The sequence below is a fragment of the Merops nubicus genome, unplaced genomic scaffold (assembly GCF_000691845.1).
Source record: "Merops nubicus isolate BGI_N331 unplaced genomic scaffold, ASM69184v1 scaffold11663, whole genome shotgun sequence".
Lineage (NCBI taxonomy): Eukaryota > Metazoa > Chordata > Aves > Coraciiformes > Meropidae > Merops > Merops nubicus.
Genome location: NW_008600979.1, coordinates 48,872 through 75,585, shown reverse-complemented (window position 1 = coordinate 75,585; position 26,714 = coordinate 48,872). Strand labels below are relative to the sequence as shown.

The 26,714-nt window shown below is 41.2% G+C and overlaps 1 protein-coding gene across 1 annotated transcript; it reads left to right on the top strand.

Moving 5' to 3' along the window:
- The first annotated feature begins 481 nt into the window (after positions 1-481).
- LOC103770587 (kinesin-like protein KIF20A) lies at positions 482-23,520 on the top strand. The gene is made up of 18 exons (XM_008937854.1): positions 482-556; positions 1,698-1,772; positions 4,849-4,968; positions 5,873-6,011; positions 6,110-6,294; positions 9,353-9,446; positions 9,885-10,082; positions 10,168-10,279; positions 11,981-12,052; positions 14,238-14,384; positions 14,994-15,159; positions 16,432-16,599; positions 17,244-17,383; positions 18,626-18,791; positions 19,970-20,081; positions 20,165-20,232; positions 21,990-22,109; positions 23,245-23,520. The coding sequence occupies exons 1-18, from the start codon at positions 482-484 to the stop codon at positions 23,518-23,520; spliced, it is 2,433 nt and encodes an 810-aa protein (XP_008936102.1).
- The last annotated feature ends 3,194 nt before the right edge of the window (positions 23,521-26,714 follow it).

Sequence of the window (26,714 nt, the reverse complement as noted above, 5' to 3'; positions counted from 1 at the left end):
GTTGGTCGAGGGTGGGCCTGGGCCTGGTGGCCGGGGCTCTGAGGGCTAGTGAGTGCTGCTGAGCCTCGGTCCAGTCCCTGGGGTTCTCTGAGGGCGGGATGGTTCTGAGCCTTGGCCGGATCCCTGAGGGCCGAGGAGTCTTCAGCCTTGCTGTCGTCCCTGAGGGCTGAGAAGTATGAAGCCTCACAGGGCTGGGCGGGGATTCCAGGCTGTGGCACAGCACTTGCAGGTGGGGCAGAGTGATGCCCACCAGCAGCCCTTAGTACACTTTTCAGCTGTGTATTTTGTGGTATAACTCAAGTGGCAGTTGTTTTTTTAAGGTTCCTTCACACTCTTAAACTTCTTTTGAGGACCTTATTTTCTTCACAAATGCTTGTTTATATGAAAGCTTCACTGTTGTCTCTTTTGTCCTATGTGTATTTTTTCCTGTTCAGTGATTTTCATTATTTTTTTCCTCTCACAAGTTCCTTTGCACAGAATAATGGATAACAAAGTGAAAAACTACGTTTCTACTGAAGTATATGATACATTGGAATCTGTTTCTTTCCTGAATGTAGTGGGTGAACCCTCACCTATGGAGTCAACAGTTTTGCCTAGTACAGAGGAACAGGAGGTGTGCATTGGTTTTGTAATATGTCTTATGATTATGCTTTTTAATTTTTTTTTTTAAACTTTAATTATGTCAAGTATTTCTTTGGTAGAGCTGCTGTATTCTACTGCCCTCAAGATGTGTTTGATTTTTCTGCTTGCTTCTCATTGCTTACAAATAGGTGACAGCCAATAGCAAAGGCAGATGGTTGATGCTATGTGATGTGTTTTGCCCAGCTTTTGAGAAAGAAGAACTTAAGCAGTTGCACGTTGAATGTAATGTGACTGTACCGTTCTCTTAGCAAGCAAAAAAAAAAAAAAGGATATAGGTCCTTGTTGTGCTTGGAAAAAAAAATGTATAGCACTGTCTTGCACTACACTTCTGAGCATAGTGTAGCCATCTGTCCTTTTTTAGAACAAGAAGTTTCCTCCTGATTAACTTCCCTAAAGTGACTTAATTTTGTGTCGCTAGTGGAGTGCTGGTCATGGGAAGGCCTTGGAGATCTCTGGTAAATCCAGCTGCTGAATGAAGCTACACTAGTAGGGACTTTGAAGCTCTATGAGGAAGGAAGGAATGCTGGGTTGCCTCTAAAAATCTCCCTGCTATTGCTTCATTTGGATGGGGGGGGGGTTTTGTGTAATGGTGCAGAGTACAAAAGCCAGTTACGGAGCTGAGAACTGCTTCGTGGGTATTACTATGAAGCAGAGGCGCTAGAGCGGACTCTTGAACGTGTCGCTCTATTAAGTGAACGTGCTCCATGCCAAGTGGGAGTGCAGCTGTTAGAAAATGCAGCTGGAATTCAATACCGAGGGAGACCAGAAGGTGGGAGCCGTGTAGCTTACACCTCCGGTAACCTGTTCCTTTAAAATCAACACGGTGTCTCTATCCGCAAAGGACGACAAAAAAGGGGTTCCTTAAGGATATTAGGAGGTAAAGAAGCAAATGAAAGCTTAGGGTCTAAACTTCACAAGGAAGGAGAAAAAGAGGCAGTAAAATGAAGGAGGAAATGCTGCATCAGAGATACATGCTGGTATGATTTTGGGGTGTTCTGTTTGAAATGTGACTTATAAACTATGGTGATTTTTTGTTTTTGTTTTTTACTCAATAGACCTGTCAACCTTTGAAAGTCTTCTTGAGACTGAGACCCTTTCCTGTAGCAGAGCTTGAGAAACATGAATCTCAGGTTAGTTGTGGAACTAAAAAATAAGCTTTTCATCTCCTTCAAAGAACTCTTAGTATTCTAAGATGGGACTTCTTACAAAAACCACGTGCTGCTTCCAAATAGAATAAGTGGACACCTGGATAAATGTAATTTTTTTTTTATCATACCTTTTACTTATTTGCATGGTGCTGATGCACACCTGTAGCTTTGAAGAATTCCCCTGGGTGTGTTATTTAAAAGCTGGTGTCACTCTTGACTCTGGAGTTTCGTGGAAGAGATTGGGCAATTCCAGGAGTAATTTAGGTACCTGACCTTTGAGTTTCTTTGGAATGCCTGAATGGCCTGCTGCCTCATCCCGGTGACTTGCTGCTCAGCCCCCAAATTTTTCTGTAACCTTTACAGTTTATATGTTGGATTCAGATGCTTTAGTGTTTCACACACACAGATGTGCACATGCAAACACCCAAATTACTCCTTTCCCTGCATGTATGCTGTGGACACTGATGCAAATAATTTCTTAGCTGTCCTTGGAGGACAAGGTCTCTGCAGCGTCTCTCAGCCCTCAGCTTTGCAGGGCCTTGCAGGCTCTCAGACCTCTTGTTTCTGACCTGTTCAGAGAAGGATTTAATATTAATTTTGATTTGCTTATTGAAATTTGCTTTTTAAAAACTTATTCTTGCATTTCATCTGCCAGAGTTGGAACCTCTGTATTTTTTTCACTTGGATTTTGTGCCCCCCCCTCCTGCCCCCCCAACTTCTTTCACCTTTCCTTAGGCAGTTCTTGCTGAGTAGTGTGCACTGTCACAGTGCTTGCTGTTTGGTATCACTCGGCAATCTGAGCTGGCTGTAAAGGTAAAGTGATTTACAAAATCAGATGGTTTTACAGGTTATCTCTTTCCCCTTAAGAATGGGAAATTTATGGCTACCTGACCATTAGTGAAACTACTTGTTCTTAAAAGCAGGGAGGGTAGAAAAAAAGTAAGTGTTCAAGTTGGTACTAGAGGGTTTTTTTTTTTTTAAAGCTCTGGTCTTCATGTAGTTCACGATTAAATGGTTGATATTCCAACATATTAGCTGTATAAACTGCATGGTATGAAGAGTTTTCCCTCAGCCTCCAAAAACTATGAATGCTTGGAAGATCTTCAATATCTTTAATGTTTTACACTCTTTTAACTACATGTGAATCCGTGGGGAAGATGCTTGGTAAATGGAAAAAAAACCCTAACCCCAGATAACCAAACAAAAACCCCTTTCAATATCCATAATGAGTGAGAAATTAACTTTGTTTTAGGTCCTTTTTTCCTTCTTGCTATGCATAATTCTAAGGAAAGCATCTTTGTTACAAGAATGTGACAAGAAAAGTAAAAAACACCTAAGGGCACCTAAGCCCTATTTCTTACAGCTGCAGACTGGTGCTTTAAACAGAGACGGTTGACAGGTTAACTGCTCTCATGCTCTCGGAGCTAACCATTTATGCAAGTAAGGCTTGAGAGCTCAGGATGAAATTCTGAACTCTGGATACAGTGATTCTCCAGAGCCACCTGCTGGAGAGCAGGAAGCTGTGGGGTTTGGATATAAAGCACATGTGCAGTGCCAGAAATGGGTGATTCTGCCCCTCTGCTCTGGTGAGACCTCACCTGGAGTCCTGCACCCCGCTCTGGAGCCCTGGACACAGGAGGGAGGTCAGCCTGTTGGAGCAGGGCCAGAGGATGGCCACAAAAATTGATCAAAGGGCTGGAGCACCTCTTGTACAAGGCCAGGCTGAGACCGCTGGGGTTGTTCAGCCTAGAGGAGGATCTGGAGAGACCTTCTGGTGGCCTTCCAGTACCTGCAGGGGCCTACAGGAGAGCTGGGGCAGGACTGCTCACAAGCACGTGTGGTGATAGGATGAGGGGCAATGGTTTTAAACTAGAGCAGGAGGGATTTAGGTTAGATGTTAGGGAGAAGCTCTTTGCAATGAGTGTGGGGAAACACTGGCACAGGCTGCACAGATGTGGTGGAGGCCCCACCCTGGAGACATTCATGGTCAGGCTTCATGGGGCTCTGAGCAACCTGACCTAATTGAAGATGTCCCTGCTCAGTGCAGGGGGAGCGCTTGGACATGAAGAGCTTTAAAGGTGCCTTCAAACCCAAAGCATTCTGTGATTCTGTAGCTCTCTGGGATTTGGTATCTCAGAGCTGTGCTCCTGTGCCTGGCAATGTGGCATGTTACAGAGCATGTGGATTTAGAGCCTGGCATGGAGAGCAAGTGATGGGTCTAAATTCAGCACCCAGTTCCTCTGAGCTTCTCTGCTGGTTATAAACACAGCCGTTAGTGGGGCTGCCGGGAGGAGCAGTACTGCCCACGTGCAGCACGTGGACTCCTCCTCTTACCACCTCTGGCCATCCTTGGGACATGGAAGTGAGGTGTAGTTACAGTCGGTCCTTGTGCTAAGCTCTGCTGGTAGTTCTGTTTGTAGTTTTTGATAGCCCGTCCAGTGTGAAATAAATTCTCCTGTGGTACTGCATTCAACATTTATCTAGGCAGTGAATGCTAGGTAATTCTGTTTTGCCTTCATTAAGAAAGCAATCAAGTTAGTCTTGAAATGAATTCAGTTTCCTTCATTGATGACACACTGTCAGTCAAAGGATAATGCTCCAAACTTTTTTTTTTATTTGATTTATGCTGCTCGCAGTTTGTTTCACACTGAAAAGGGTGGAAGTGGAAACCCAGTAACATAGTTACTGTGCAAACATAGCCAGTGCATAGTGTACTGCAACCCACAATCATAAAGTACCGGGGTTTAAAAAGTTTTAAAAAAAAAAAAAAAAAGCTGCAAGGACTCCTAGAAAATCCTCTTGGAAAACTCCAGACTTTTGCCTTGACTTAGTCTGAGCTCTGGATTTCACATGAAGTGACTATCTCTGTACTTACTCAAGAGTTACTCTGTAGTTATGCCTTAAGAGAGATTAGATGTAAATTGTGCAGCTGTTCTTAGCTCTGGTAAATAGATGAAAACACTTGTTTGTTTGGGGTTTGTGGTATTTATTTTTTATTCCAGATACCTTTCTTCCTAAAAAGTGCGTAGTGTTTTAGTTTGCCTTGTGTTTTTTTAAGGGCTGTATAACTATTGAAGATCCCCAGACAGTAATTCTTAATGCACCCAAAGAGTCTTCTGCAATGAAAAACAGTGAAAGAGGGATTGGTCATCCTGTGCACAGGTTCACCTTTTCTCAGGTAGGCAAACTTTTTTTCTAATATTTAGTTTTTTGTTTGTTTTGGTTTTTTGTTTGTTTTTTTCCCCACTGTAACAACAAAAAATGAATTCTCTACTATATCATGCAATGCAATTTTTCTTCTTTGAATCACATGTGGTGGTACTTGCCTGAAAACTCCAAACTGCTTATTATTTACTGTTAGGCTGACAAGAAAGCTGTATTACAATGAAGGTGCCTAATAGATGAGACAAGGAGTCTTTGGCAGCTTGGTTGTTTTCTTTGATTAAAAGCCACAGAAGCTTCTTGTAGGCACAGAGTTACTGTGGTCCTGCTGTTCCTGCAGATGCCCTCATCTGAGAAGCGTTGTAGGAAGTCACAGCTTTAAAGGGATTTACTTTTGAAAGAGTAGTAGCTTAACTGTTTAAACCTTCTATACTGGAAGTAAATTTTGCAATTCTGTTACCTGCTGCAAGAACTTGTTTCTAACCGTCTCCACCGATAACAGCTCCAGGCATTGAGTTGCTTAGCCCATTGTCATGCTGATCTCCCCAAGGATTGTCGGTGACTGGTGCAGAGTGGAGGAGAACGTCCATGAGCACCAGAGCTCTCAGAAGTATCCACTGAACAGTAGGTGCTCGGTAGCGTTCTGAGCGGTTTATTTTAGGAGTAGGAAAATATGCAAAAAGAAGTGCAAGCCTGAGTGCCTCTCAGAATGCAGCAGCCATCCTGTGGGAACCCAACAGAAGACCTTGAATCAGAACGGGTTGAGGCAAGACAGAAAACTAAGCTGGTATCTCTTACTCAGCTTACTCTGAAATGCTAATCACCATTAATCATTGTGTAGTATTTTCACATATTAAACTACTTCATGCCATTTATCACTTATTTTGTTCTTTATCTTTGTTTTCCCTCCTTCCTCTAAGGTCTTTGGACCAGAAACTACTCAGAGTGAATTTTTTGAAGGCTCAGTGAAAGAGCTAGTAAGAGCCTATGTTAATGGAGTGAATGGACTCGTGTTTGCTTATGGGGTTACGAATGCAGGCAAGACATTCACCATCCAAGGTATAAAACCCTTGCCAAAAAACATCTATAACAACCAAGTCAAAAGCCAAAGAAAAGTTTGTATGGATGTCTACATTTCATCTTCTGTTATTTTTAAGGGACTTCAAAAGATTTGGGCATTTTACCTCGCTCGCTCGAGGTGATTTTTAACCACATAAGGGGGAGACAGTATCCAAAGATGAACTTCAAACCATGTTTGAGCAATGAAGTTAAGAAACTAGAAGATGCACAAGTTAAGCAAGAAGAAGCCATAAAAACTGCTCTCCTTGCGTCACTGAAAGAGGTCAGTAACCAGATACTTCTGTGTTACTGAATGAAACTGTTTAAAAGCTTCCTGTCTAACAGGCTGTCTTTAATAAAATCTGTTTCACTATTGATTCTTTAGATTTAGATAAATCTACAGCATGGAGACTTGGTGAACCTTGGAACGTAATAAGGCAACTGGCTGGTTCTGAAGCTCAGTGTAAACTGGAAGCACTTTCTGCAGCAGGCAGGACACAGTTCAAACCAAAAAAAACCATTGCATAGCCAAAGCCTGGAGCTCTGTAGAGGAGCACTTCTGGTGACCCTAGCCCTTGAAAAGTCTCTTAGAGCTGAACTATCTAAAACCTGCTTCTTAAGCGAATCTTCTTTTGGGTCAGGTTCCCAGGCTGGATCTCAGGGTGATTGCTCCAATCCAGCACTAGCTCAGGAGAGATAGTGGCAACATCTTACCAGGGGCAGCGTTGAAGGCAGAAAAGTCATTTTGGTGGAAGATAATCTTAAGGCAGATTAAAAAGTTCATAAACCTGTGATTTATGTAACTTCATATAGAAATGTTTGTGATACAGTAGGAGAAGTGAGATGTCACAAAATTAATTTCCTGAAAGGATTGCAGCCTGCTGTAGAGCAGTGTGTCTATCTTTACCTCTGGTCTCATAAGATTGCAGGTAGAATAGTGCCTGTTGTCATTATGTGTTTATTTGTTTCCAGTGTAAGAAGCTAGTCTCACCAGAAAATGGGCAGCCTTGTGTGTGTCACTGCTCTCTGCTTCCAAACCCAGTTAGGCAATTTTGAGTGAATTCTGGGAAGTACAGAAGTAATGATGGATTGGGTTTTCTTTTTTTTTTTGTGGTCTTTAATACCAAAGCTAAAGTACTCCAGTTAGCTCTGAAAGAATATCCTTCTGTGAATCAAATTCATATGTAAAGTTCCACTCTAAATTCTGATGCTTAATTTAAAATCTGCAAACCAAACTGTCTAGTGTGAGTCTGGTTAGCTTTTGAGAAAAGATCTCAGGTGAAAAATCTAAAAGATGCTAAAGATTGCGTATTTATTTTAAGTGTGTCTTAAAAGCTCACTCACACTGTGTGTATGTGCGTATGCAGGGAGTTGTGGGGAGGTCTGAAAGAAAAATTGAGATGGTCGGGAGGATAGTAGCTAAGTATTCTAAAACATGGAACCTACAGGCTTGCAAGAGGAGCAAGCAGGAGCTCAAGGTCTAGAACAGGAGGTCAAATATTGTCTTTTGAAGGTAACCCTGTACTTTACAAATAATCCTTTCTGTTAAATCACAATCTGACTTTATTAATAGTTGAGGTATGGAATGTTGTAGTAGGTGATCTAGATGCTGATGCCCTGCAGTGAGAAGCAAGCAGGAGTACACCATCAGGAAGGAAAGGTAAAACTGCATCTGGAAAACAATAGGTGCCCAGCCCTTGATGGTGTGTTACAGTGCTTCCAGAGTGACAGCCCAGCTCTCCCCAGTGCTGGGGCTGTGCTCCTTGATAGCTTCAGGATGAATAGCAGCACTGTTGGGATGCTCAAGCTTGTAATCTGAGAGCAGATAAGGCCTGGCGGGCTTGGTTTTGGTTTGCAGGGATTCCTGTAGGCTGTTTCCCAGGCTCAGTTTGTGTCACACAGAGAGCTCGCTGTTCCCCTCATTCCCTTGGTGGAAACTGCTCCGAGTTCCTGCAACACCCTGGCACTTGGGGTTCTGCTCTTTGTGTTCTCCGTCCTGTGCTGCTGCACAAACTCTTGCTCAGCGAGATTCACACCTTCTCTTGCCTTCCTTTTGCTTGTTCTGTTCATGGGGATTAAAACCTGGTTTTGACTGGATTAAAAGCTGCATTTACTTGGATTCCTATTCCCACCTGTCCTCATATTTACTATTAAATGTCAGCTTCTGTCACTGGCAAACAATGTGAGTTCCTGCTCCCACTTGTTTTCAGGCAGTCATCTTCCAGCTCTCTTCTGTGTTCGGTCTTATGGTTTGAAGACCAGTACAGCAGGGTAGTTAATTCACTCAGTTTTGTTGAGATACCTTTACTAAAATTTACCATGTGCACAGGTACTGTGGCACTGGGGTTTCTCTACGTTCCATTTTTGACATGCACAGCTGTGCCATGTGTGGCAGTCCCATACCCAGCTTCAGAATCCGGCTGTGTACTTTACACACAGAATGAACAAAATCTGTTCTCGTGCCTGTACTTGTAACTACTCAAGAAACATAAGCATATAAACAGGGCAGTCTTTGCAAAATGGTGACTTATGAAATAAATGACAATGAAATCATATGCTATTTATCTTTAAAATAGAAGATCCAAAAGTATTGGAAAATACCCAGGTGTAGTACCTGGAGATGCTGGGAAACACCGAATGGTGGGAGCTGCTACTTCCTTACACTAATTTTCCTAGGGTAAATTGAAGCCTATGCTTTGACAAGTCCTGGCAAGTTTATAAATGATTTTGCTGATGTAAAGCAATCCAGCAAATGTGTGGACTTAAAAGAAATGGTGCTGTCTGCTATACAGGATTTTTAAAGGCCTCTTAATTGTCTGAATTGAACAAACAGATTGTTTCTCAGATCTTTAAGTCCTTTATGAAGCTCTCGCAGACCTGGCTCAAGCAACAAGCAAACTGGAAACTTCTTTCCATTGCCCACCAACTAGTCTTTCCATTGCTCACCAGTCCTGCCACTGAGAGAAACTTTCCTTCTCCAGTTCTTTTGGGTGACTGAAGGACTGTTCAGATTTGTCCAGGAGTTCATAAAGGTGTTCTGGGCTGTCGCGGTCTGACAGAGGATCTTGCTTCTCCCAGAACTGCAAAGTCTTCTATGTTAGCAGCAAAGGGCAAAAGAGGTTGCTGGAAGTTGCAGAGAGCAGTGATTCTCATGAGAGAAAGGGCATTTACTGATTTTTAGTTCAGTATTGTTAAAAAAATTTCATTTGCAGACAGAACAAGGGTGGCTTAACACTTACTACTTCAATTTTTAAATCTTAGATATGGAAATTGCTCTCATTTTAACTTCTGCTATTCTTGCAGTCTGTTCATGTGGATTAATAGTCTCTTATTTTCTCAAGGAGACAGAGAGCATCTCAAATACTGTAAGAAGTATGCATGATGTGGAGTCAGATTCTTCCAACTGCACTTCAAAAAGTCCTCCTGATTCACTAGGTAAAATAAAGGAGAAAAACTGTAGGATTAAAAAAAATACAAACTTAGGAATATAAGTGGATAATTACAGGTGGATTAAAAAGTATCTCTACTGTACTACACAGTAAATATACATAGTTTTTAAACAAATTTCAATGTAAAAATACTACAATAGCTTTGCTCCTTTGGGGAGAAGAGGGAGGCTTGGTCCTGCAAAACTCATGTTTAAACTGTTGGGAGCTTGTGGTAGAGGGAGGCAATAGCTTAGAATTTGGGAATATTCTGGTTACAGGTGAACTCTGAGAAGTTTGAACATTTTTGAGTAAATTCAGAGTAATGCAGGACTGGGTATCTAACTGTACAACACAGAAACAACCTCCTTTTAAAATCTTCTAGATACTGTAATTAAAATGTATCAATGACTTTTCTGATCCTTGAACTCTTTCTGTTTTGGGTTAGCAGAGAAGAACTTCATTCCGCTTGACGTCTATAGGACGAATATACACCAAAGAACACAAGCATCCGTGTGGGTTTCCTTTTGTGAAATTTATAACGAGTACGTGTATGACCTGATAAATGTCCTATCTACGTCCAAACCGCGGAAGCGCAGGGTCTTAAGAATTTGCGAGGATCAAGGAGGGAATTCTTATATTAAAGGTAATAATTTATGCTGCTTTATGACGCCGGTAGTTTCACTGAGTAACTTTGATCAGAAGTGTATGTGAAAGGTCTCTTTTCACAGACCTAAAGTGGATTAACGTTCAGAACATTGAAGAAGCCTACAAAATCCTAAAAATAGGAAACAAGAACCGAAGCTTTGCTTGTACTAGAATGAATGAGCAATCAAGTCGCAGGTTGGTTCCTCTAGTTGTAAGCATGCTCTGTTCCTTTTCTTTTGAGGGGAGGGAGGAGAAGATTTTAGAATATGTCTGAAATGAGCCACTTTTCAATAATAATTTAAGACTTTCATTGATTATTCCAATTTTACAATGAAATTCTTTCTGGAGGAAAGCTGGGAGAGACCCTATGACTTTATTAGTAGCCAGACCAGGGTTGCTACTCATATCTTTGGACAAGGAAAAAAGATCAAATCCTTTTCAGTTTTGAGTGCCAGCAGGGCTATTCATCTTGGCAAATCCTGGTGTTGCTGAGTGGGAATGGCCGTGTGGGGATGTTGAAGGAAAAGCTGGATAATTTACCACTGGCAGTATAATCCTTGGAAGCCTGGAGCCTGTCAGTAGGGGATGTAGGAAGGAGCGAGTTGTGCAGTACCTGGCAGTGCTGCTAGGTTATCTAGATGCTTTTAGGTTGCTGTGTTCTAGTTGAGCTTTTTTGAGCCAGGATTAAGCTCCTAGCGCTCACCCAGCTCTGTAGAGGGACCAGGGAGACTCTGGCTTGGTGGAGTGGGAGGAAATAGAGATGGTGGTAGAGTTCCAGGTGAAAATGCCTTTTTATTTGATTTTAATGTCTTCTTATTAATTTGTCCCTTAAGCAGCCATATTGTGTATGTTGCTAACATAATCATGGTGTTACTAAGCCTGCTTTTTCTCTAAAAAGCAAGAGTTATGCTGTTCTGTATTAGCCAAAGACTGCTGTCATTAAATTTCATGTTGTGATTCCACCTGAATTTCACTCAAGCATAAATTAGTGCAGAAAAGAATCGTGTGCTTTTCTGGCAGTTGTGTGCCTAGAATGTGCTCTTTTGCCCCATAAAATATGTTGACTTCCAGTTAGCTTGTTTCTAAATTGTGATTTCATTTGGGTTTGATTTCCCTCCTTCCCTCACCTCCCCAGGACCCTCCCCCCCCCAAAAAATAAACAAACAAACAAACCAACCCAAACCCAATTCTTCATTCTTAAATTGTGGGTTGGTGCTGAGGAGTAAAGCACAGCTTTAAATATGTACTAGAGAAGTTCATCTTCTGTTCTTATTTACTGGATAAACTGGGGAAAGGACATTTCTGGTTCTGGGATTTTCTTCTTAGTCTTCAGACAAGGGGTCCACTGCCTTTGTAGCTTGATGTCTAAAACAATAACTGGATCTTCAAGTGCTACAAATTCAACCTTTCTAGAAAACAGAATAGTTTCAAAATTGAACAAATAACTGTCTGTATGAAGGAGGCAACATGATAGGACCGTTCAATGGTAACTTATTCCCTTTCCCCTACCTCTTTGTTTTCTTTCTAATAAGTTAATTCTTCAGATTTGCTGAGTTCAGTTTGCCTGAAGTTTGTGTATGAAGTGGCTGCCTGACTACTTGTCTTCTGACCTGTAGGCTTAAGTGAGCCAACTTGGTTTTTCTCCAAGTCAGCTTGTAGGCTTCCTGTGCTATTTTTCCTGTACTAAAAGAAATAGAAAGTGATAAAATACAACTTTTATTGCTACTTTTTCCTGCTAAAGGAATGCGCTGTGAAGGTAACTAATGTCAATTAGTGAATAAATTCTCGTTCTTTCATCAGCACTGGACTTTCTGCAGCGTACAAGTTTTATTTTCTTTCAGCAACAGCTTAACTTTCATAATTGTAGTTATTAAAAAGGACTTTTTTCCATTCCAGTCACAGCATATTTTCAATCAGGCTGCTAAAGCTAACTGACGAGCATCAGCCACATGTTCTTGGAGTTTCAGAGTAAGTGAATGCTTCAGCTGACTACCAGAACATAAATATTTTAGATGTTACTAAAATGTAAGCATGCTAAACTGGTGAATTTTCTTTTAATAAACAAATCCTCTGAGAGCTGAGAAGGAAATCAGAACTTCACCAGTTGCACAAAACTGACTGTAGAAAGGGACATGGGGGGGTTGATAGACAGCTGGCTGAAGATGAGCCAGCAGTGTGCTCAGGTGGTTGAGAAGGGGAACAGCATCTTGGCTTCTTTGAGAAATCGTGTGGCCAGCAGGACTAGGGAAGTGATCATGCCCCTGGACTCTGCACTGGTGAGGCTGAACTTCAACTACTGGGTTCAGTTGTGGGCCCATCACTACAAAAAGGACATTGAGGTACTAGAGCATGTCCAGAGAAGGGCAACAAAGCTGGTGAAGGGTCTAGAGAACAAGTCCTGTGAGGAGCAGCTAAGGTAAATGGGGTTGTATACCCTGGAGAGAAAAAAGGTCTCCCCTGACCCTTCACTGCTCTTTGCAACAGAGGTTGTGATCAGGTAGGGCTTGATCTCATCTCCCAAGAACCAAGTGATAGGACAAGATGAGATGGCCTCAAGTTGTGACAGGGGAGGTTTAGGTTGGGTATTAGGAAAAATTTATTCACTGAAAGGGTTCTCGAGGCCTGGTCCAGGTTGCCCAGGGCAGTGGTGGAGCCCCCATCCCTGGAGGAATTGAAAGGCTGTGGAGATGTGCTGCTGAGGGACATGGTTTACCATTGGACTTGGTGGAGTTAGGTTAATGGTTGGACTCGATGATCATAAAGGTCTTTTCCAACCTAAATGATTGTGTGATTCTAATCTAAAATGCCAATGTAGGTGCACCCTGTGGTGAGACCACTGCTAAGTCCTTACACTTCTGTCATTTGTGGTTTAGAGGAATTGGCCTCATCTTTTGGCCTGAAACCACTTAGTTTTTGTCTTCCCGATTAATTGTCCATTTAGGTTGATATGGAAAAATGAGAAAAGCCTGTAACAGGTTTATTTCAGTCCTAGCTCCTACTGCTTTCTGTTGTCTCTGCTGAGCAGAGATGGTAATAAATACACCTCACTGTGAGATAACACCTTTTAATGTCAGATGTTACAGTGATAGATGCTCTGAGGAAAGACAGCCTGAGGAAGTGACTGCATCTGTATTCCTTCTGCTCCTTGTCTTGGTGTATTCCCCTGGCAAAGCTTGAAGCAGCTGTGAGATGAATGACAGAGTTCACATGCTGCTTAAGGAAGAAAAAAGGTCTTTGTCTTATACTGAAAAGGGTAAAGATAATAAGATTGCAGCCTTTCACACAGTTGAAATATGTGCCTTAATAATATGTACAGTACTAATATGTACTTCAGCTGTGTGTGAAGGGCTGTGACCTTACAAAGGTGTTATTTTATGTAAATAAATTTATGTGTAATTGAGTAATAGTGCCTTGCATAGATTACCTAACTTCCACAGCTTCCTGGATTTCAAGGGCTTTTTTAATATAAAAGTGATGAAATTTCTTGATTATTCAGGATAATTGCCTCTGACTGTAACCTCTTGTATACTGAGGGACAGTTTGGTGCCTCGAGTTGAGTAACACAACTGTAAAACCAAGGAGCTGTGAGGTGATCTGGGAAGGACTTCTGGCCTTCTGTCTGTGACAGAACAAAGGGTTCTGTGTCCAGGAGAGGCAGAGCACGGTGTACTGAAGGATGCTGCTGTCCTGCAGCCCTCCCACTGCTCCACTGTCAAAGTGCTTCTGCAGGAGAGCCCCGCTATGCAACGCTTCCAGAAATTCCTCTTCTCTTGTCTGGAAAGACTTCCTTCAGGATGGCAACAAAATTTAGCTTCCTACACTGAATACTTTATGTAAGAATGCCTACAATGTTTTGGATGAACATCACAAGCAGACTTCTTTGAATGTGATGAATAGACTATCTTAGGAGCAGCAGTGTTGTTCAAAGATGTTTATATTCCATGAGAAGATAGACATTTTGGATAACTGCACCAACCAACCTTGAATAGTGCCTCTTGGACAAAATGTCAAAGTACAACCTGTGATCTAGGTAGGCTGAAATGAGTTGTTCATTTACTTCAGGCACGTGAAGAAATAAAAACATGTGCAGTGCTGTTTTCCTGCCATTTAGAAAGAAGTTTACATGTGCATTCTGGGTAATTCTTTCACACAGGTTGTCTTTCTGTGACTTGGCTGGATCAGAGAGGTGTAATAAAACAGAAGCCTTTGGAGACAGACTAAAAGAAGCAGGAAATATTAATAATTCTCTTCATATCCTTGGAAGATGCATTGCAGCACTGAAGCAAAATCAAAATCCAAAGTAAGTGACAAGGTGTAAACAACACACCAAGTTTTGTGTTGAAATCCTCAGCATCCCTTTGTTTCTGCCAGGGGTTTGCATGGTCAGAGGAAAACGGAAACCTACAAAGTCTTGTAAGCCATCTTCCTTACAAATGTCACTGGAACAACAGAAATGAACATTCTTTCTATAAAACTATTGTTTGTGGAGAATAAAAAAGGGCAACTAGCCACAAACAATCAGGGTTTTTGTAGTGTGTGTGTGTACGCTTCATGTACAGAGCTCCTGTTGTGTCCTCTTCCACCTCCAAATGATGCAGGAGGTTCATCAGACAGCTGACAGATGTCCTGCACTTAGCTGTTGGCTTGTTCCACTCGTGTTCTAGTAACACTAGGGAACTGATGTGCAGACATTGTACTGCCTTTGCTTTTAATTACTTCTATTTGTTGGAGCGCTTATAAGGTCCAGGAAAGACCATGCTTTTTGATGTGAAATAACTTAAGCTTAAATATGAGCATCTTACTGGTTCTGTTTCCTGGAAAAGAGAAACAGAATTAAGCAAAGTTAGATGTGGCATTGTGTGATACTGTGTTTTTTGTTTCACAATTTTATTGTTCTTTTCTCCATGAGGATGAAGCCAAGCTACATTCCATTCAGAGAGAGCAAACTGACTCGTCTGTTCCAGCCATTCTTTGGTGGAAAAGGCAAAGCTTGTATGATTGTCAATGTTAATAAAGATGCTGCCATGTATGATGAAACACTGCATGTCATGAAATTTTCGGCTATAGCCAAACAGGTAAGAGCACATCAACTCTTTTCACTGTCCTGCAACCGTCAGGCTGTGTGGACTTGAGTGCAACTCAGATTTTTGATGCATCCTATTAATCTTATGCATGTGGCTTCTCTCTGAAAGGCTTCCAGTAGCGTTACCCATCCTTAAGTATCTTTGTGGTAAGAAGTTAAGATAGCTGCAGCTCTCTGCTTCTTCCGTTCTACACTGCTGACATTCTAAAAGGTAGTTGGGGCACTGGGATGTGACTGGTTACACTGTACATCTGAGCAAATGCAGGATTTCCATTAAGGCTTTTGAGAAATTGTTTAACCTGTGAGCAGTTAAGCATCTGTTGCACAGGATGACAATTGTTCAAACCTTATTGGACAGCTAGTGGTGGTAGTACAAGGAGTAGCTTCTTTCTCATTTTCTAGTCTAAATGAGATCTCTTGTGCATGTGTTGCTCCTGTTTGGCTAAATGCAAGGAATGAATAACAAAGAGGGAAGACTTCTTATTGGTAAGTTAATGCTTGAAGGTAGTGTGCTCTTCTCCTTTGAAGGCAAAGCCCTCCTCTGCTACATAACTACCTGCTTTTGTGCTCCTCCTCCTAGCTCCGTGCATCAGCCTTCTGTTAAATACAGGATTTGGAGCTGTTTGGTCTCAGGTTCATTCAGCTTCTCTGGAAGCTGCAGGGAAGTGGGATGTGGAGTAGAAATAAAATCTTTTTCTGATCTGGAACCAAGGATTAGTTCTGACATGTTCCAAGTCTGTAATGTCATGTCTAATATGATCTCAGAGAGAAAGACTTTTCTAATTCTCTTCAGCCGCAATTTCCACTTTAAGAGTGTGCTGAGGAGACAAGCTGCTCTGATATGTTGTCCTATAACATACATACTTAAAATCTTTACACAAGTGAGCATGAATTCCCAAGTCCTGGTCACAGTATTTCAGGAAGGAGTAAATGTTTTAGGGATTTGCTGCTTTTGTTAACTCTCCAGGAAGCTACACTAAAACCTTGCATTTTAGTGTAAAGGGAGAGAACACACCTTGCTAGATAAGTGTACGAAGTCTGTTAGTAGACAATCTTTTTTTCACTTTGAGTACCAAAGTCTTATATTCACACTGATAGATGGCTTTTGTCTGGTAAAAGACATGTAAAATTTTGCTACGGTTCCTGTAACCATGAATCATGGTGTAAATACAGCAATGTGCTTGTGCCACTTGTTCCTAATATTCTGATACCAGCAACGCTGACAGTGTTAATAAATCAATTTGTTGAACTCTGTATTTTCAAGGTAATTCAGACAATCCTACCCAAAAGTTTTGGTTATTTTCCACCCAAGCTAGTTGGAGGTGACACCAAACCTATCGTGCACTTGGATGCCAACACATCTGTAGATGACTTCCTTGACAGTGCTGAAATCTCTGCAGAAGAAGTGGACATCACCATTCTGAGTCATGAGGTAGATACACATCTGCTCAAAACTGTACCCAAGAAAGCCATTGTTGTTAGTTCTCATATTAGTCTTACTCCAAGAGCTGTGCTGGAAGCTGTGTGAAATGAGAACTGTAAGCTTCTGCTTAGTGTCAGGCAGAGCTGGACTTGGAGTGGTCTAGTTCTGAGGGGACAAGTGTAGTTCTGGAAGGCTACTTGTGGCTTTCTAGTTTGTTCAAGTGCTAAATTTGGAATTCAACTGATGGTTCAACAAGAGGACTAAGGAAGCAGTAAGTGTGTCTAAAGCAATGTTATTTAGTCATTTGCACTCTTGGGCACAGCAGGAACAAGTTAAGATGCAACATTTTTAAACCCAAAGCTATACAGTCCAATAGCAAGAAACTGTAAGAATCAAGTAGGCTTTATGCTAAACAGTTGTACAAATTCATATTTATGCCAAATGCCAAAACAGTAGTAAACTCTTTGATAGCAGAAACCATCAAGATTGAGCAAGGTTTTCTTTGAAGTAGAAATTCACCCTTGAAAATATTTAACCTTTGGTGGTGTACCCCCTCTGAAAAAAGGGGTTGTAGAAGTGTATGAATGTTTCATTTGACATGCATATCAATGTGTTTCTGGCTCGTTTTCTGAACTGAAATATGTTAAATTTAGGACCTCTTGAAAACTGCAGAGAACCTAAAGGAGAAGCTAGTTGCAGAAAGGCAAAGTAAACTCCTTCTGGAGGTGGAGATACGCAGAGAGATGGCAGAAGCAATGTTCCGACAGCTGCTGGAAACAGAGGAAGCCTGGAGGCAAGTCATTTTGCAGTCCTCCTCAAGACTGAAAGGCTCCCACTTACATAAATGCATACATTTAGCTACATACACACGTGTATGTGTATGCAAGACGTGCACACTCATATTATTTAGGGAAGTTAGAGCTGGACAATATCAAAGCTTTTGATGAAAACAGAGGAAAGAATATGAAAATAAACCCGTACAGCTCAGCCTCTTCCCAAGTACAATGCAAAAGTACTTCTGTTTTCTGATGAACTTTCCTCTGTTTAATTTGTCATTACTGGAGATTGTCCTGACTTGTTGTTAGTATTTAGGAGATTGTTACAAGTACCCCACTGAGACTTGTGGTTGTCCCAAAACCGACACTTGGCTGTGTTAATCTATGTGCATGTGCTTAAAGCAGTTTGAATTCTATCTCTTTGAGGCCTCCTTGGATTCTTGCTCCTGGATGACTTATGAACCATAGTTAGAATCTGGTAAATTTCTGTGGCTGCCTCCACTGCTGTAATGAATTTGGTCATTTTTTTTTCAAGTGTGTCCAGATTGCTCAAGCCGAATTCACTTCCTCTTAACTCTTCCCTTCTTGAAATCAGTTTCCTGCTGTTTGAATTGCTAACAGAGATGGCCCAAGTTAAGTTGTCAGCTGAACACAGTATGGTTTAACACCTTCACTGACTTTAAAATTGCCTCAGTGCCTTTGGGCCGACATATAAAGAGCAGTGATGCTTTTTCTCTGCTGAGGTGATGTTCCATCTCACTGCTGGGGCTTTTTTTTTTTTTGTTGCTTTAAATTGTGACAGGAGTAATGTGTAATGAAATAACAAGGCAAAATGAATTTGGCATTTTCCTTTAATGGAAAAAAAAACCCAAACAAGCAGTGTGAAAGACATTCCCTGAGGTCCCTTCCAATCTGGCATTCTATGATCTCCTGGAAATATACTTCTGTTTCCAGGTCTAATTGTCACTATCTGTCGCTACATGTTGGTGGATTTGTTTTAATAACACTTTTGTTTAACAGATAAGTATGTGTTCTTCTGAAGCACTACTTTTGGTGTACACCAAGTACAAGTTAAACCTTTGTTGCAAGTCTGTAGGATTATTGACAATAAAAAGGAGAAAATGGAGAAAAGTACTTCTTGGTTTCTTCCCTACTTATGATTAGATGAGTAACTTTGCTATAGCCAGCTGAACGCACATGGTCAAATTGTAATAGCTGGAGTGCTGATATAATAAATAAAACTAATGTGTTCTCCTCAGCAACCGCCTGGAAGATGAGAGAGACAGTTATGAAGAAAAACTGGAGAGCAAATTTGAAATGTATAAAGAGGCCATCAAGAAACATGCCTATATGTGTGCCATGGAACAGATTGAACACCATTATGTTCCTATAGAAGAATTTCTAGCTGAGCAAGAAAAAGTTGAGGTATGACTTGACTGCTGCTAAAAAATCCATGCTAGCCTCTTAAGGAAAAGCAAAATGTACAGTTGATTATTCAGGAATCCTAAATGTAACACCAGCCAGTTAAAACAACCAGTAGTTCAGCCTGGCTGTTCTGGTGCCCAATGCTAATCATAGAGATGTCTTCTGTCTAACACTACCTGTAGTATATACCTAAACTTCCTGACCTTTGAGGGCACAGTTCAATGAAATCCAAGTCACCTTTATCTCTGTAGTGCCATGACTAGGACAGCTCAAGGGATGGTGTGTACAGCAGTCTGGCTTGGTGGGGATCCTTGGGATCGTGGGGTGTAGAGTAAAAAACTAGTCTGAAAGGGTGGTGGGGAATTTACTACAGGGTAGGTATTCGCATTACAATGGATCTCTGCTCTGAAGGTCTAGAGGGGAGGACTGTGGGTTAAGAAACTGGTGAGAAATCAAACTATGTGGGAGCAAATGTAATCTCCTGAAAGTAGTGGCTAGAACTCCTCAGGGTTGGCATCAGTAAGTTGCAATCCCTTTTGCAGCTGAGCCACGTTAGCTATGTGTGATCTGTCAGTCTTTACTTCTAGCCTGTGCTTAGATGGTCAAGTGTATCCAGAAGAGAGGATCCTTTTCAGAAGGTCTGTAGTGAAAGACTAAAACAACTGTGGTGTACACCAGAGGTGCTTTCTCACTGCACCCTCCTGTCCAGGAACCAATCAGATGTCTCACTCCATTGGTAGGCAGGTTCCTTTCAAGACATGAAGCAAGTGGGTTTATGTTATAGGTTGTGATATATAAACAGTTCTGCTTTTTTAAAAATTGAGATTTAAACTTAGTTCTATGAAATATGTTGTTCTATATTTAGCAAACTAACTAGTAACAGTGTTTAACACAGATGTGCTGAAATTTCCTTTCTGTAATATGGTTACTTTCAATACAGTTTGGAAATTTTCAGACTGGAAGAGTTGACTCCTGTGTAAAGTAACTTCCTCCTAGGTGGTCTCTTGATCTGAGTGTTAGTCCTTACTGTGACTTCTTGACTATAACCATCACAACTTCCACCTGAGAGTGATTTTAAAACTGCATATATATGTGTAGTACAATTGCAGGATGACCAGTAGTACATCAGGTTAAGCAGAAGTTTAGACAAATCCTACCACATGCCCTTCTTTTTTCAGGATAGAGAGAGAAAAATACTGGAATTGGAAGGGCAACTTGATGAACAGTCAGGGAGGCTTTTGGGATGTCCAAATTCAGAGACACTGTCTACTGAAAACAACATGGAACTAGGTAGGAAATTAATCTGGAAACTCAAAAGTTCAGTTTCCTTTTGGTATTTTGTATAAATGAGCAAACTTTTCTTTTGCCTGTAGATCTTGTGAACAAGACTATGAAGAGAGCCAATGAAAGACTGCAGAAACAATGCCAAGAGAAAGAAGAGGTAGCTCTTGCTTAGTATTGAACAAACCTGGGGATACAAAAAAAACTCTTGCCAAATTGCAGATGACTTTGGCCAGAGGTCAGCTGCATTCTGGCTTTACTCTAGCTTGTAAAGACATCTAGTGCAATTAGCAAGTCACATGGTGAACGTGCTGTGAGTTGAAGTAAGGAAGTATATAGACTTGTGTTGGAATTTGTTGTAAATGTTGCTGCCATGGCCTGGGTGCTTTCCTTCCTGAAATGCTGCCTGCTCAGGGGGCCAGTTACAGAATCTGATAATGGTTTAGATCTAGAGCCAAAGTGGTGCCTTAAACCAGTCCCTTCTGTGAGCACGGGACTCTGCTAGTTACCCTGAACCTTAAGGAAAGGGTCATGTCTCTGTTCTTTGGAGAAGCAAGATCCCTGGGATCTTAATAGCATATGGAGGTGGGAATTATGAGCTCCAGGCTGTGTTGTGGAGAATTAATATTCATTGTTTGTGGGTATGCATTTTTAGTCTATAATTTGAATGAACTTTTTGTAAAGCTACTGTTAGTTTCCCGTGTTCGAAGAGGATTGGGAGGAGGGAAGAGACAAGCCTTGCTCCTTTCACTGATAACAAATGGGAGCAGAGGTTGGGGAAACACTGGCACAGGCTGCCCAGAGAGGTGGTGGAGGCCCCACCCCTGGACTCATTCGGTGTCAGTCTTGCCAATGCTCTGAGCAACCTGCTGTAGTTGCAGATGTCCCTGTTTACTGCAGGGGCTTTGAACTAGATGACCTTTAAAGGTGTCTTCCAACTCAAAAGTGTTCCATGCTTCCATGAAATAGTTCCATCTGGTTCTAACAAACCATGACAATGGAAAGTGAACTTAAATCCCTTTCTATTGAGAAAGCATACTCCAAAAATAGCTTTTTCCTTACTAAGTTTAACATCTAGTGTTATGGCCCTGGCATTTGTTTTCCAGTCCTGTTCTTGAGAGCTCTGCATCATTTTCCATTTTCCTATGTCAGTGTCAAATTTTGAGGAAAGCTTGGCTTTTATGCTTGGTGTGAGGATACAGTGTTGGTTGTTCTGTGTGGCTAGAAAGTGTTGGAATGCTGGGATTGCTGCCTGGTTGTAACTGAGGTGAGAGTAATTCAAAGCAATTGGTTCCATCAGTGCCATTCTGCTGCTTTGTCTCATGGCTCTGTGCATGTGTTGAGTAATTCCCTACTTCATTTCTTCCCATTCAGCCACTGAACATGGGCAAAGGGTGGGTGTTTTAAGCAATCTGGGTATTTTCCTTTCAACCTTCCAGAACTGAAATAATGATCTAGCATTATAATTTTGCTGGTTCAGTTTCTTTTCCCTCTCAGGACTTAATACACCAATATTCCCATCAGAAAGGTGAGGTATTCTGTTGTAACTGTGCTCCAAGTCATTAGAGGAATAGTGTTAATGAGACAAGAGCGTTCTTTAAACTACCCTCACTGAAAAGGAGCAGACTGTTCCAGAAGTAGCTTAGTCTCTGCTGCTGTTTGATTGACAGGTCTGTGTAAATCCTATTGCTGCAGCACAACAGCTCTTGAATGTTCCAGATGTATTTTATCACCAGAAATAATGGGTTGGGACCCAGGAGGTTGAGAGAAGCAGATTCATCTTCATTGCTTGGATGGTGCAGTTTGCACTGTTCACCATTAATCTGGAATGCTTACAGCGTCTGAATGAGCTCTAGTCATAAACAAAATTACAGACATGCTGTCTTGAACTTCGGTGTGTATGTGGTTTGTTTTCAGCTTATAAAATCTCTGAAGTTTAAAATGCAGAAATTAAATGAAACCCTGCTAGAGACTAATGAAGGCTACAGAAAAATGGCAGAAGAGAACAGTCAGCTGCAGCGTACGATCATGCTCAAGGTTTGGCAACAATTCAAAAGCAACTTTAATATGTCTTGTATCTGTAGTTGTACTGGATGCTTCTGCATCTCCATTTCTTTTGATGTTAGCTTCTTCCCATCCCTAACTTCCCAATTTATGAGCTCATAGCCCTTGTGTTTCACTTCATGACTTTGTATCTTATAAGATGGTATCTTATAAGAGAAGACCAAATTTTCAGCTTTAGTGACAGACTCGGGCAGTAGGGTGACTATGTGGGGACAAGTCTTGCTAATGCAATGGTGCCACAGATTATTGTCAAAGAAAATACTGCTCAGAACTCTGGTCACAAAGTGTTTTGCTGAGAGTAAGCACATGTTAGTGCAACAAGACCTAAGGATCTATGGCTTTTTTATAGAGGTGGCCAAGCTAGGTGAGAGACCAGGTAAACTAATAATGAAAGAGAAGAAATCTTTCCTTCAAAAGCAGGAACTTCATGAAGTTGACAGCATCTGACCTCAGATATCAACTAGATTCCTAAATGGGAAAAAAAGAAAACTTTGAACTCTGTCACACTTTGCAACTCTGCCTCATTTGTAATCCACAAATGAAGTGAGGCAGGTATAAGGCTGCTTAGTGATGTTACTTCAAACATCAAATGACCTTCTGCATGCTTTTTAGTCTAAATCTGAGAATGAGAATTACTCATCTTGAATTTTGTTTCTTAAGTGATTCTAGGACATAGGAAGGTGACTTGTTAACCACAAGGATTAAAGAGTATGTTTAAGACTTGTTATTCTGCTGACTCAAAGCAGTTGTTCAGTCCTGGGTAGCAGCCTTACCACTGTGTTAAGAGTTTTGATTTGCCCAGTTTTGCTTTCAGTAATTGCAGGTTAAGGTGGGGAAGCCACCTGGATGTGGTTCCTAGAACAAGAAGGTGTGGCTGAGTGTTTCAGCACCAGCTTCTTCATCAGGCTTGGTCTCTAACTGGATCTGACAGCCCTGTATTTGTAGTTCTCTATGTTACAGAAAATTCAGAAGAAATGGGCCCTGTGAAATGGCATAGTAATAACAAGGCTGCTTACCAGTGTAGTAAAATAATCCAAAACAGAAAAATTAACTATGAGAGAGAGACCTTGGAGTGTTCACATACTAACAGAGCCTTATATTCTCATAGGATCAAGAAATGAATGGTCTTCAGAACTGGGCTAAACGTGTTCTTGAGCTCGAAGAAATGGTGTCTTCCCTGAAAAAAGAACTTGATGAATGTAAAAAGAATTTCTCTGTTGAGGAGCTGGACCAAAAAAAACCAAGGAGAGGTTTTTTGGCTAGCCTGAAATCCTCAGTAGCAGCCACTGCTGGTCCACCTCTTGGAAAAGACTGGGGGAAGTATGAAGATGCTTCATCCTCTTCAAGAAAACAAGTACTGTTGGCTTCTAAAGCAAAAGAATAATACTTGACTAATCAAAGTGTGCAATTACTGGGGTTATTTATGAATCTTAAACTGTTGGTAGCTTTTTCTTAACCCAAGATGCCATCTGTCACATTAACTAACAGAGAAATGTTCGATACAGAACCTTTAAACTGAATCAGGGTTACATTTAGGGTTACTTATTATGTAAGTTTAGGTCTGAACTTGTGCTTTTACTGTTGTAGGGATGTGATTAGAGGCATAGATACCATTTTAATTCTCAAGTAACTGCTATGGTGGGCTCCTGTACTGGTAAGTGTGTGATTCATGCTAAGTGAGATGTTCCTCATTTGCTCCCTGTTAGCTTTTTATCTTAAGTATTTAATTTCATTGTTGATTCCTAGAAATCAGATGGCTTGTAAACTTAATCTCAAGCAGTTAAAATAGCTTGGTGCTTCCGTAAATATTCTGCTTTTGACCTGGAGACTGACATCCTGGCACCAAACAGAGCAAACTGCTAAAAGAGGTGGCAAAATGAGGTCTTATCTGGCTCCTTGAGATTTTTCAGCTAACTTGGCTTTGTAAAGAAACCTGTTTCATCATCATTTGAAATTCCACTAAGACTATGCATTAAACTTTGAAAAATCTGTTTATAATAAAATTTTCCATTGCTAAATTATTATCTGACTTTATTTTATAAAGGTGAGAAAATTGTCAAAATCAAGATAAGGAAAGATAATAAACTTAGGGATTGACATGGGATGCTCTTGAACTCAAAGAATCACAGCCCTGATTATATTACTTAACTTTATCTAATAACTCAAGGAAGGAGGACTGGAGTGTGATTAAACTTGAAGTAGCTTTCTTGGAGCTGTTTCAGCCAGTGGCCAAACTGGTGGTTTCGTGATGGGTAATCACGCTGGTGTGCCTTGAACCAGGCTGGAGAGGTAGCTCTTGAGCCAGTGCTGGTCTCTTGTTTTGAACTGTTTCTGTAAAATATCAGTTATTGGCTCCAGTAGTTCTGAAGGACTCTAATCCCTCCAGGGTAGAATTTCTAAAATATTTTTCTAGCCCTGCACAAACTAGTCCAGCTAGTAAATATTTTGGTGTAGTGATAAGTACACCCAGGGTGTTGCACCCTTGAATAAGAAAGCTGTTATGTACAAATTGCTCTAAGAGCAGCAATACTCAGGTTTAAAAAAAGAAATCCTCAGAACAGGCTAATGCTGGAAACTTTCTGTAATACCACTCTGAACGCTCTAGTGCTGCACCTTGACAGTCTGGCACTTGTCTGAGAGCGACTTCATGTTAACGCTAATTTATAACCTCTTATTCCCTGAGCAACTGCTGGTTCTGTGTTCCCTCCTGCTTCCCAAAGCTCTTCTGTCACCTGTAGGAAATGGTTTGACAGACAGGGTTACATTACCCTAGGTAAGTTGTGGGGGTTTTTTTTCCCCCTTAGATAAAATGAGGCCTGTAGTGAAGTACTGACAGCTTCTTAACAGTAATGTTTTCCAAAGAGTTGTGAGGTTGATATGAATGACATTAAAGACTTTTGAGATGCTGTTTTAAAGGACAGCTGAGGCCTGACTTCCTCTCTTCCTGCTCTCCAGACCAAAAAGAAACCCTAACAAGAATGCAAAAAGGGCTGGTTTGGTCCTGCTCAGCTTCTCCAAGCTGAATGGTGTAAGGGAAGCAGAATCTGTTACTCCTGGTGGTGGTGTTGAACTCACCACATGAAGCTTCCGCTCTGGGCTAGAACCATTCATTTTATCTCAAATTGCTACTATACAACTTGTTTCAGATTGTTTATTAAAATTAAAAATCACCATACAATAGAAACTTATTTACATATCTAACTGCCTGTCTGCTTAAACTGCACAGCTGGACTGAAGGAAGCCAGTGGGAAAGAAAAGCGACAAATATTTTATGCTGCTGAACTTCAACTGCAGGCACACCGAAGCTTTCTCAAGAGGGTTTTAATCTTCTGCAAAGTACCACTTGCCTAAATAACTGGGCTGAGGGGTGGCAAAGACGCACCAAGTTTCAGCTGCAAGGCCCAGGAACACTTTGAAACCAAACCCATCCCTGGGCTATAGTTACATTGCAGTGGCACTAGCTCAGTAGTACTTAGATAGATAGAAGAATTCAAGATGTAGAACTTAACAAACTGCATTCACTCTTAGGGATCAGATTTATATACTGAGCAACAAACCCACAGTGTCACTGCAATGTAACTTGGGATGCTACTGCCTAATTCCACAAATTGTGCTTGATAGCCTAAAACGAGCTGTAGCACTTCAAACAAGTTTGAGGTTAGTTGATTAAAGCAGCAAAAATACAAGGAAGACTCTTGAATAATCACAGAGGATTAAAAATTAAGATTAAAATACTTTTACTGGTAACAGTCTCAGTGATTGCAATGAAAGGATGGACTCCCTTCAAACTCCTGTGCTGTCCCATGGATTTCAGATGACTTTGGCCTTGTTGGAGACTGGAGGTTGGCCGCCGAGCAAGGCGTGCCGCCATTTCTGCCATCACCCGTGTTCCTGCCGCACTTCTGCACCAGTGCTGGCTGCGTGATGCCTTGAACAGGATTCCAAATTCAGTGTGAGTAATACAGCAGGAAACCAGAATCCTCTTCAGTGTAAAGGACATGCAGAAACCTGTCTTGAAGGAAACCACGGCACCCTTTAGAAAGTCCTACAAGAGTGACAGTACTCCAGAGAATAATGTGAAATAACAAGGATATAAAAATAATTTTCACAATATGCTGTATTTCAAAAGCAAGATAATTTAAGAACACCACCGTGTCTTAGACCTGTAAGTTCTCCTTCATTAGTTCTTCTGTTGAAAACAGCTGTTTGTGCATCTTCTCACCCCTTTTTATAAAGGTCTCCTTGTAATGCACTGCATGACTTAGTTCCTAAGAAGCTGCTGCCAAACTGCACCAGTTCCTTCTCCCACCCCTCCCCACCCCACAAAGCCTGGTTGCTTTGGGACCTTTCTGCAGTGTAGGTGCAAAACACAGAGTGTTTAAGGAGAACTTCAAGCTTTAGAAGAACTGCTTTAACCAAATCAAACCATTATTATTTCTCTGCAGAATTACTCTTCCCTTTGGCATTTCAGCTTCCACACTCAGTTAAGCCATCCAAACTCATGAAGTAATGGGCTTGAGCAGTCTGTCCAAATAATAGTCTGTGCCAATGAGCCATGTCAACAGCAGAAGTGTTCTT

Bases quoted from the DNA above. Each gene is read 5' to 3' on its own strand.
- LOC103770587 (XM_008937854.1), top strand. From the start codon at position 482: ATGGATAACAAAGTGAAAAACTACGTTTCTACTGAAGTATATGATACA. The intron at 10,083-10,167 runs GTAATAATTTAT...CTCTTTTCACAG, and splicing joins AGGGAATTCTTATATTAAAG to ACCTAAAGTGGATTAACGTT. The intron at 15,160-16,431 runs GTAAGAGCACAT...TGTATTTTCAAG, and splicing joins TTTCGGCTATAGCCAAACAG to GTAATTCAGACAATCCTACC.